At 38.4% G+C, this 12021-nt stretch overlaps 1 protein-coding gene across 1 annotated transcript; it reads left to right on the top strand.

Moving 5' to 3' along the window:
* Positions 1-1446: 1446 nt before the first annotated feature.
* Positions 1447-11435, top strand: LOC141015926 (coiled-coil domain-containing protein 57-like). The gene is made up of 5 exons (XM_073490149.1): positions 1447-1529; positions 9757-9915; positions 10074-10236; positions 11084-11176; positions 11406-11435. Exons 1-5 carry the CDS (start codon positions 1447-1449, stop codon positions 11433-11435), a joined length of 528 nt encoding a protein of 175 aa, XP_073346250.1.
* Positions 11436-12021: the final 586 nt, after the last annotated feature.

Here is a 12021-nt window from a genome sequence, read left to right as displayed (position 1 = left end):
ACTTCTGTCGTCGGATTCCGGGGCCTCTGAGTCTGTCTCAGGTGACTCGTTCTTCTTGCCTTTCAGTTTTACCATTGTGAAAACTGAGCAGAATAATATGTTCCTGTGATTACTGCTGCGTTTATGTTCTTCAGGAAGTGGGTAGAGTTAAGTAGTTTCGCGTTTTTGTTCAATTTTAAACGGATTATTGACGAGCTATCAGGAGGTGCGTCTTACCCTTGCATTGCTCGCTAGCGCCCCCAAAAACCCTTTTGGAACCCTTATTTCAAGAGTGTACTGTTCAGAGCTGTGGCTCTGAAAAGGTAACATGCAATCATGTTAATCAGTGGATCTGATGATTTGGAGGCAGGAACATGTATTTCACCACCCCATGTTAAAGTAATTTCTGCACTGCTGCTGATGGTAAAGTTAACGTTAATCCTTGCTTTATCTAAAGTTGTTGTTTGACTGTTTTATAATTTCTCTTTAATTTGAAGGTCATGTTTGAGTGAAAAATATGTCTTCAACTAATGCTGCAGACAGCTGTTGTGGTCTGTAAATAGTTTAACTCATTTTCCCTGCCCTACACTGATGCAAAAATACATTTGCCAGTGCTTATCTTAAATGCTAGTATTTTTCTGATCAGGCATCTGACACATCGGGTCTGTTGTTATTATTCATGTCATAACACAACAGTGACGTGGAAATTAGATGATTATTATGATTGGATGATTAAATAGAATAACATTAATTTTAAAGCTTTTTGATCTTTATTATTGGAGAATTGTCACGTTAACCACACAATTCAAAAATTGTCTTTAGAATAATTAATAAATCAGATGATAGATTAATCAGCTAATCAATCAAAAAGACTCATCAGATTAACTGATGAACTGCCCTAGTTTACTTTATACTCATAGCCTTATTGGTGCTGGTTATACCTATCAAGGCTTAGCTAATATGAGTTTTAATATTAATATTTTGTAAGAAGAGTGTGAAATAGGCCAAGCAATCGAACAGGCACATTTTGTATGGACACTGTGCTAGTAAGTTAAATACAAATAAAAAACAGGCTAGAACATCAGCTGATCTCTTTTGTAATTGTTTATATTATTTGTAATCTGTTGTGGGCTAAAAGGCTTAAGCTCCTCGGCAGCGTCAAAGCTGGCATCTGTGCCTGTTTTTCTCATTTAACTACAGTGGTAATAATTCTTCATGTAGCTGTTCATGTAACTTTTATGCCACCGTGCATAAAAGCTACATCAGCTGTGCATCAAAGACCTCGGTGGTAAGTCTTTTTAATGTCTTAACATTTCCTAATATCAAACTGTATGGCTATTTCTGTCAAGATATGAGGATGTGCTATGGGCTCTGAAGGAATGCAATTCGCAGCTGGAGGGTCGGTGTCAGAACCACACAGACCAGCTGCAGAAGACTAAGAAACACATTCTCAAACTACAGAAGAATATGGAAGTTCTGGCAGCACAGGCACACCATATACAGGAAGACCAGCAGGAGGCCATGAAACGGAAAGATGAGACAATCAAGAGGTAAGACTGACACTGATTTAAAGTTCATGTCAGGGATTTTCTTGAAAAAGAAATCATGTTAACACCTCTATTATTATCTGTACTCCAAATGCTTTTGAAGTTATTAATTTTTTAAGTTTGGCCCTCTAAGCTAAATTTCAGCATTTTTGTGATTCCTTGTATATGTATTCTAAACCTCACCAATGGCTCATTGTTCTCTGGATAGGGTTGAAATTTGTTGCTGAATGGTTACAGTAATCAAATTAATAACAGGAAGTCACTTTTCTTTACCAGAATGAAGACTGTCATTTTCAAAAATTCACTTTCTTTCAACCACATTTGGGTTCTGTGTACTATTCATGTAGTTCTGTCACATCGAGGTATTATTTGGTCCTGCATAAAAAAAAACTGAGTGCCACAGATCTTAAATACACTGTAGCTTAAATCCCACTTCTTGGCTTATATTGAGTTCTTTCTTTTCCCAAGAAGGATTATTTTAATTTCCTTGAAACTTATGTGAAGTGTTGATGTTCATTGCATATAGAAAAATATCTCTCCTTCATTGTTAATTAATTTTTGAAATTAGCTTATTTTTACACACTTTTCACTGGCTGTAATATCATATTCAGTGGTTTCATTTCATCAGTAGATATTTGTACTCTGTTGACTTAAAGGTTTTCTATCTGTCTGATAAATTTTCATTGGGTTCTAGAAATTTGCAAGTTACATCTTGTAATGGTTTCGTTTGTTGCGTACTAGATGATGTCATCTTGTTCTGTGTTTCTGGACAAAATATACATCTTAATTCCTTACACATACAATACCCACAATACACATATACCATTTCACATTTCAAACTCTGAGCTAATTTCTAAGTTCAAGTTGTATTGAAACCAATACAGCAATTGAAACCAATAAAGCAGGTCTAGGATAATTCCACCTGAAACAGGTTTGGGCAAATTGGGTTACAACATAACCAGAGTTATTTAAAAGGGCAATCATAATTTATTTCATCTTTAAGCAGTTTGATGTTATAGTATGATCACAGAGCCCTGCTCGACTGGAAAATCCTCGAGGCAAAAGCCAACTGCCAGCCTATGGAGAAGTTGATTTTTTTGTTGTTTGGCTGAGTTGTTGAAATTTGTTGCAGAAATTAGTTCAGAGACCCACAAAGCATGATGATACCACCACCATGCTTCACCGTTGGGATGGTTTTGGGCAGGCGATGAGCTGTGCCTGTGTTCCTCCAGACATGGCGCTCAGAATTGAGACCAAACAGTTCAACCTTGATTCATCAGACAAGAGAATCTTGTTTCTCACAGTCTCACAGAGACTTTTTTGCAAACTTTTACTGAGGAGAGGCTTCTGTCTGGCCACTCTGCCATAAAGCCTAGATCGGTGTTGCAGTGATGATTGTCCTTCTGGAAGTTTCTGCCATCTCCACACAGGATTTCTGGAGCTCATCTAGAGTGACCATCAGGTTCTTGGTCACCTCTCTTACCTAGGCCCTTCTCCCCCGATTGCTCAGTTTGGCTCGGCAGCCAGCTCTAGGAAGAGTCCTGGTTGTTTCAAACTTCTTCCATTTAAGAATTATGGAGGCCACTGGCCACTGAAAATTCTGTTTCCGGGGTGCTACAACAAGATGGACGCATAATAACGAGCTCCCACAAGTCGGTTTGGACAAAGTACCTCCTATCAATATAAATAGCGCTGATATCGTTTCAATTCAAGTATGGACGGAGGGAGAAACCTAAGGAGTCGAATGATAAACCAAAATTTGAGTGATATTCAACAAAGCCCAGAAGCGACCGAGTCTACCGAGCAGGGACACGAGGACAACGGAGAAACCATGCTAGGTGAAGCTGGCACTGACCAGAACGCTGTGCTTCAGGCTCTGACAATGCTCCATACAGAGTTAAAAGACTTTTAACAAGGAATGAGACGGGACCTGGACGAATTCAAAAACGACGTCAAGAAAGTTTTGAAAGACAATCTCGCAGAGTTTAAAGGTGAAGTTTTGCAGGAGCTTCAGAGCCAAAACTCTAACATAGCTGAGGCACAAACCCGAATAGCTGATATGGAGACGGCCTGCTTGGAGATGAAAGAAACACTACTGGCAGTGGTGAAAGAAAACACGGAGATGAGGGGCAAAATTGTGGATCTGGAGAGTCGTTCAAGACGAAATAATATCAGAATTTACAGGGTGCCAGAAGAAAAAGAAGGAAGATCTGTCATAGAGTTTGTCAACGAGTTGTTTAAACATCACCTGGCCCTGCCGGAGGGACTCGAGCTCCGTATTCAGAGGGCTCACAGGGCATTGATCCCAAAGCGAGCTGCTGCCTCTTCCCCGAGATCAATAATTGTTAACTTTTTGGAGTTTCACGTTAAAGAGTTGGTCCTAAGGAAAGCGTGGCAACAGAAGATTGAGATTAACCGCAAAAGACTTTATTTTGATAACGACTATGCGACGGACGTCATGGAGAGGCGCAAGGCATACGGACCCATCAAAGCAGCTCTGAAGGAGAAGGGGATCCGCTTTCAGACCCCTTACACGAAGATGCGGGTGCAATGGGACTCCGGCCTGGTGATATACAGCACAACGGAGGAGGCAGCACGGGACCTGAATCAACGCGGAATCAGGGTGAAGGTGATGACTAAAGCGAACACCGCCGCGGCCGCGGAGGAGCGACTGAACGCAGCGATGCCATGGAAACGCACCACCTGCACTTCAGACAGCGCAGCTCAGCGTGCAAGGGAGAGGCTGACGGAGTTCAGACGAGACACAGACCAAGGAAACTGCAATGGATGAAAAGATACAGGCTACGTCGCCTGGTGAACTCAAACATCATTATACTTTTTTTTAACTTAAAAGTATATTTACTTTTGTACTAAAGAGTGTTAATCTAAAACACACAAATCTGGGTTCAGGACATAATGACTCACGACCTAAGTTTATAGATCAGTTAAAACCGATATGAGGGAGTGTTTTGTAGCTAGCACAAAATGTTGGACACTTCTAGTATTTGTGGGTTTTTTCTCACAACTAGGGAGGGCCCCTACCACAGTGAGGCACTAAACCCTCCTCCCACCAACAGGGACCACAGGGGATGGATAAGTACATCTCCTTTTTGGAAGTCACATTGTTCAATGTTCAAATGTTGTTCTTTGGTTATGTTTTTTATGTTCAGGGTTGGATTGCCGCACAAACTCATTAGAAATGATAGAATATAATACTAAAATACTGTCATTGAATATTAATGGTCTAAGTAATCCTGTGAAACGTCAAAAGATAATGACCAAATTAAAGAAAGATAAATCACAGATTATCTTTCTACAAGAAACGCACCTGTCCAGTCTGGAAAGTGAGAAACTTAAGAGGTTTGGCTATACCAACTCATTTCATAGTACATTCCGCCATGGATGTAGAAGAGGTGTGATCATACTTATCCCCAACTCAGTGAAATTTGAATGTATCAAAAAAATTAGTGATAAAGAAGGGAGAGTTATTATTGTGAAAGGAAAGCTGGAAAACAAAATGGTCACACTGGTTAATGTATATGCTCCACCTAATAGTGCAAAACAATTCTTTAAAACCCTATTTGATATTGTGATTTCAGAAATGGATGGAGTATTAATATGTGGTGGTGACTTTAATATTGTGATGAATAGCAATCTAGACACGACAAACAAGAATAAACACACCAACCATGTTACGAGAATGGTCAAGAGAACACTTAAAGAATTTGGGATAGTTGATATATGGAGGGAGCTACATCCTTCTAAAAGAGATTACACACACTATTCACCCCCTAACAACAGCTATGCTAGAATCGATTACTTCTTTATGAATAAGAATGATGTATATAGGGTAAAGAAGTGTGAAATTCAAGAAGCAGATGTATCTGATCACTGTGCGGTTCATCTTGAAGTCAATTTGGAAAGGCAGGAGAAAAATACGTTATGGAGGCTAAATGTGGGAATATTAAATAATAAATCAGGTGTGGAGGAACTAAAGAAAGATATCATAACCTATCAAAATGAAAATGACAATGGAGAGGTTACCCCTGTTATTCTATGGGACGCTCTTAAAGCAGTTATAAGGGGAAAACTGGTTGCAAAAACGGCAGCAAATAAAAAAAACAGAGAGGAGGTCTATAAAAAGGAAAAGGAGAAGCTGTTTATAACTGAACAGCAACACAAAACTACACAAGACCCCTCATTGCTTCCAAAAATTAAGAAAATTAGGGATAATATAGATAAAATATTAACCTCAGAAATTGAAAAGAAGACTAGATTTCTAAAACAATCCTATTATGAAGTTGGACCAAGGGCAACCAAAAAACGATTAAAAAAACAGCAAGCGGATCAGACAATTCACAAGATAAAGGATACAAGTACGAATCAAATAATTCATGACCCCAAAGAGATTGGAACTCAGTTTATGAACTACTATAGAGACTTGTACAGCCAGCCTCCCTCTGCTGACATTGGCCAAATGAAAGCTTTCCTTGAGAAACTGGACTTACCATCAATTGGAAAAAATCAAAATGATCATCTGACCACACCCATCACAAAAGCAGAGATCGAGAAAGCAATAAATAAACTAAAAACAAACAAATCCCCCGGCAGTGACGGTCTACCATCCGAGTGGTATAAAACATTTAATGTACAGCTTATACCTCTCCTCGAAAAATCATTCAACTATACATTTGAATATGGTGAAATGCCCCCTTCCTGGAAAGAATCGGTAATAACAGTGATCCCCAAGAAAAACAACAGTGAGACTTGTTCAGATTATAGACCCATATCACTACTCAATGTTGATTATAAATTATATACTTCAATTATCGCCAAAAGATATGAATACTTTATCAGTGACATTATCGATGAAGACCAGACAGGCTTTATTAAGGGACGTCAAACCCAGGATAACATAAGGAGAACTTTACATATTATTAACTATATTCTAAAAAAGAAAAAATGTGCAGCCTTAATAAGCCTTGATGCGGAAAAGGTTTTTGATAGCGTAAATTGGACTTTTCTATATCAGGTACTTGAAAAATTTGGACTTAATGACAAAGTGGTCAGATGTATTAAAACACTTTACCAAAACCCGACCGCAAGGATAAAAATAAACGGCAGTTTGACTGAGAGCATAACTTTAGGACGATCCACTAGACAGGGCTGCTGTCTCTCTCCAACCTTGTTTGCAATCTTCATAGAGCCCCTGGCACAAGCAATTAGGCAAAATGGAGATCTTAAAGGAATAGAGGTTGGGGGAGGGGAACATATCATTGGACTTTTTGCTGATGATGTGATCTGTTTTTTAGAGGACCCAGACACATGCATTCCCATACTAATCAACCAATTAGAGATGTTTGGCTTTTGTTCTGGATACAAGCTTAACTTGACCAAAACACAGATCCTAACATTCAACTACTCCCCATCCAAAATCATACAACAAAAGCATAATCTGAACTGGAGAGCAACAAAGATGAAATATCTCGGGGTCACTTTAACACAAAACACTGGTGATTTATATGAAGCTAATTACGTCAAACTAGTTAAGGAAATTAAGAGTGATTTGGACAGGTGGGATATCCTTCCATTAGACATTGGTTCACGAATAGAGACCATAAAAATGAGTGTTCTACCCCGACTTCTTTACCTGTTTCAATCACTACCCATTGAGATACCCGAAAAACAATTCAGACTGTGGGACAAAATCATTTCAAGGTTTATATGGAATGGTCACAGACCGAGAATCAAATTTGAAACATTACAGATTGGAAAGGATAAGGGGGGTTTGGCATTGCCAAACCTTAAGGCATATTTTCATGCTGCACAAATTAGATATGTAATCTGTTGGTGTGACGAAGATTATGTAGCCAAATGGAAGAATTTAGAAAAATCGGTACAAGGAAGAGAAATTCAAAGTCTTATTGGAGACAGAGAAGAAGCAATGAGTGTAATTAAACAGGTAAATACAGTCACTCAGTTTACGCTAAAATTATGGTTTAATCTGGTACGAAAATATAAACTAGAGAAAGAGCTCAGACTGCTTCGGTGGATAGCTTATGACAAGAGTTTTATCCCTGGCTCTCTTGACGAAAGATATAAGCAATGGATTCCTAATGGATTAACAGCGATATGTACAACAATTAAAAATAGGAATTTCATGAGCTTCCAGGAGATTAAACAAAAATATGATTTAAGTAACCAAGATCATTTCAGATACTTGCAGATAAGGAGCTTTTTCAATAAAGAAATACAACACAGTGTAAATCTGGACAAAAGAAATTCAGAATAATATCAACAGTCTATGGGCACATAATGGAGGCAAAAGGGCATACAACGACATATGTAAAACTGAAGTGGCAGAGAGAACTGGGTGTGAACATATCTGATGATGAGTGGACACATATTTGGAAAACACAGCGGTCAACAACATCATCACGTGTTTGGAGATTACATTGCTGGAAAAATTTAATTAGATTTTTTATAACACCCAAAATTAGGAATAAACATACCTCATTACCACAGCCATGTTGGAGAAGCTGTGGAGATGTAAATGTGAACCTCTCACATGTGTTCTGGCTATGTCCTAAGATCGCAAAATTCTGGGAAGATGTTCATTTAGTTATAGGCAGAATTTTGGGTTATGGTGTGTCCAAGTTATGTACATTATTATATCTTGGTGTCATTACGGGAAATGTTGTGTCGAAAGACGATAGATACATATTGAAAATTATGTTAGTAGCCTGTAAAAAGGCAATTACAAGAAAATGGTACAGGACAGACCCGCCATCACAGGAAGATTGGATCAAAGTTATGGACGAAATCCATATTATGGAACAACTGACTTATAAAATAAGGACTCAAGAGGATCAATGCCACCGGAAGTGGGAGAAATGGACTGAATACGTAAAAACGACAGGACAAGGACCATCACATTGACATTAAAAAAAAAAAAAAAGGATCAAACTGTAGAAGCATGGTTATCCAACATGTTCTATTTTATATTCTTTTTCAGATTTTTGTTTTTTTTCTTTGTTCACCCCCCGCCCCCCTTGTATAATGTTTATACACTGCTAAAGAAAAACAATAAAAAGAAAGTGTCAAAAAAAGAAAATTCTGTTTCCGCTTTGTCATTATGGTTGATTTTAGCATAAGGCTGCAACATAACAAAATGTGAAAAAAGTGAAGGGGTCTGAATACTTTCTGAATGCACTGTATGTGTATTGAGCTAAGGAACTAAGATGAAGATTTTGTCCACACAAACAGAACAGGATGAGGTCTGGTATGCAATGAACCAAGCCATTTCAAGATGTAACTTGCAAATTTCCAGAACCCAATGAAAAAACAGGCTCAACAGGTATCAGACAGATCGAAAACCTTGAAGTCAACACAGTACAAATATCTTCCGATGGGAAAAAAACACTGAATGTAACACTACAGCCAGTGAAAAGTACAAAAAAAGCTAATTTAAAAAAATCATAAACAATGAAGGAGTAATATCTTTTTTATGTATATGCAATGAATATCAACATTTTCACATACAAAAGTTTAAAGGATATTAGAATAATCCTTCTTGGGAAAATTTACGGTTGAAATAACTCAGTAGTGGGTTTTTCAGCTCTGAAGCTATGTTCAACAAAGTCTGTGGTGCTCAGTTTTTTATGCAGGACCAAATAATATCTAGATGTGACAAAACTACATGAATAGTACACAGAACCCAATTGTGGTTGAAAGAAAGTGAAATCTAGTGGAGATATGAATTTTTGAAAATGACATAGTCTTCATTCAGGAAAAGAAAAATGACTTCCTGATATTAATTTGATTACTGTAACCATTCAGCAACAACTATTTAAATTAATACATGTTTTAAATGATCCTTATGGTCTCTTGGATGTTCAGGACAAATTTCAACCCAATCCAGAGAAAAATTAGCTATTGGTGAGATTTAGAATACACATACAAGGGATCACAAAAATGCTGAAATTTAGCTCAGAGGGCCAAACTTAAACTTCAAAAGTATTTTGAGTACAGCTATAGGATTTTCAATAGTGCCATGAACTTAATTAACTTTTTTTTTCAGTTTGTATATGTTCCTTGTCTATTCTGTATGCAGTGTGTGTACTGCAGTTAACTGCTCATTCAGACACCAGCACCTGTTAGCTTTTGATGATGTAACCAGTTGACCAGAGACCCTCTGCAAGTGTGTTTTTGTGTGTATGTGTTTTCAAAGGCTTCACACAGAGGTAGAAACAATCCGGACTGGCTGGGACAAGTACATCACTCAGGTCTCCAGTGAGATGGTTGTCAAGGAGACAAAGATTATCACCCTGCAGGAGAAAGAAACCAAACTAAGGACTGAGCTGGAGAGGAGCAGAGAGGAGATCAAGGGGTGAGAAAAAGAGGGTAGACAGCGAGAAATTATATTTGATGGATATAAACAAAAAACAAAAGGTGGGAAGATTTGAGATTATGTAGCTTTGAAGATGAATGATATGACCCAGTCTGCCTTATTCTTACAATGTATAAAATGCATGTATGTGTTGCCAGTTATAAGCGACAACTGAGTGCTGGTTGGAAGAGAGAGAAGGCCTTAGAACAAATGCGAGTTCAGGTGGAGCTGGAGTGGCAGAAATGCTGTGAGGACATGAAGGCTGAACACTACCTTGCTAATGAGCAGCTAATACAAGACCTGACCCAGGCTAGAGACCAGGTCAGCCTCTCATACATTACACAACCACCCCGCACAGTGTCTGTGGATTTACTGGTGCACATGCTTAGTAGATTCCAAATACTGTAGGATTTTCAATGTGAATGCAAATTATCTCCATCTTCCATTCTCAGTAAATTTTGCCTGTGCCTGATGCTTGGTGCATATCATGACACTTACATTGCCAACAGCAAGTAAGTATTAATAGAGGGAGCTTTATTACAGAGGCTTATTGGTCACACATTGTGTGTTTCAGTGAGAGAGAGAAGGAAAAAATGGCCAACAGACATTAATGGGACACTGCCGTATGTGTACACATTGTGTCAGTCTTTGTAAATCCAGCAGAATATGCAGACATTTATCATATCTCCTCTCATTAGTTGCACAATTAACTGCAGAGGTGAAATTAATTTAATCCAGTCCAACTGAGTGAAGTTAATTCTAATTTGCTGCATGTGTGACTGTACCCTAATGCAAAAAGTAGATGGTCATACATGAGCACTAAGGGGGGTGCTGTGGGGGCGATAATATGGTCATATGGATCATATGGATAATACTGTTTATCCATCATATTATTTCATCATAAGCTTCAGATTAACTAAAAATGTAGTCACTTGTTTTCTCTAACATTAATACATACAGTACGTGCATGTACACCGTTGTACACATACCTGCTGCATTTGTGTAGTCACACTTTTGGCATACTTTTTTTTACAAACAACATTTGTGACTTCGGATGCAGAATGTATTACCATCAAGGAGTGAAGGCTTATTAAATCATTAAGTGCATTCATGTCTGAGGATGTAGTTGGATGGATTCTAAAAGAGGTTTTATGTTGGTCTCTATCAGGCAAAAGCAGAGCTGAAGGAGAAAGAGCAAGAGCTGCGGGGCTTGACTATCTTACTTTGTTCTGTTAACATGAAGAGAGACCAGACAATCCAGGTAAGAATATAGCCACCTTACAATGTGCAGAATGATAGAACCTTTAAAAAGTGCTTACCTGGAAACAAAGCAAATTAAAGCTAAGCAAACAACTCTTCACCTACCAGGCAAGGGTGCTGGCCCTTACAAGTAAAGAATCAGCCTGGTGACCATTAATCCTCATCATTTTGTGGGTCTTTACATAGAGTTTGATAGATTGCATGACTGATAAACTCTCTCTTGTTACCAGCTGCGGCAGCTACTGGAGAAATTGCTCTGAAATTTGTTTTGGATAGGTCACAGAGGTTGAGTTATAGTGTTTTTGGTGACAACCATTTCTATGAGGCTCAAAGTTCTACATGAGCACAAGAGGTATCATGTTCTGTTTGGCATGAAATTAACTGAGGAGGAACTCTTTTCATTTTTGACATTTCATGACCTTTCCTTTGACATGTCTGCAGACTAACGGGTGGAACACATATACACATGTTTGTGTGGAGGAACATCTTGCTTTTAATTTTCAGCACCCATGTAAACAGGTTAGAGGAGCCACACAGCTGTCTCACATGAGGCTGTAGCAGTGCGTCATCTAGAGATTTAGGGGCCTTGCCTATTTTTTCACGGTTCTCAGCCAAAAGAGATCTAAAAACAATCGTGCACAGACATATCGACATCATACCAGTGTTTAGCTATAATTTTAATGTCTATACTCTGTAGAGTTTGTCAAAGACATGAAAGAATAAACACAACAGATGACGGGCAGTATTTTTCCAGTGTACTCTCTTTTTCTCTCTCTCCCTCCCTCTTTCTCTCTCTCTCTCTCTACATGCAGGATATGTGTCTCAGCCATAGGATATCTGTTGTAT

This window comes from Pagrus major, chromosome 20 (assembly GCF_040436345.1).
Source record: "Pagrus major chromosome 20, Pma_NU_1.0".
In the NCBI taxonomy this organism is placed as follows: domain Eukaryota; kingdom Metazoa; phylum Chordata; class Actinopteri; order Spariformes; family Sparidae; genus Pagrus; species Pagrus major.
This window is presented reverse-complemented; position numbering and strand designations above follow the sequence as displayed.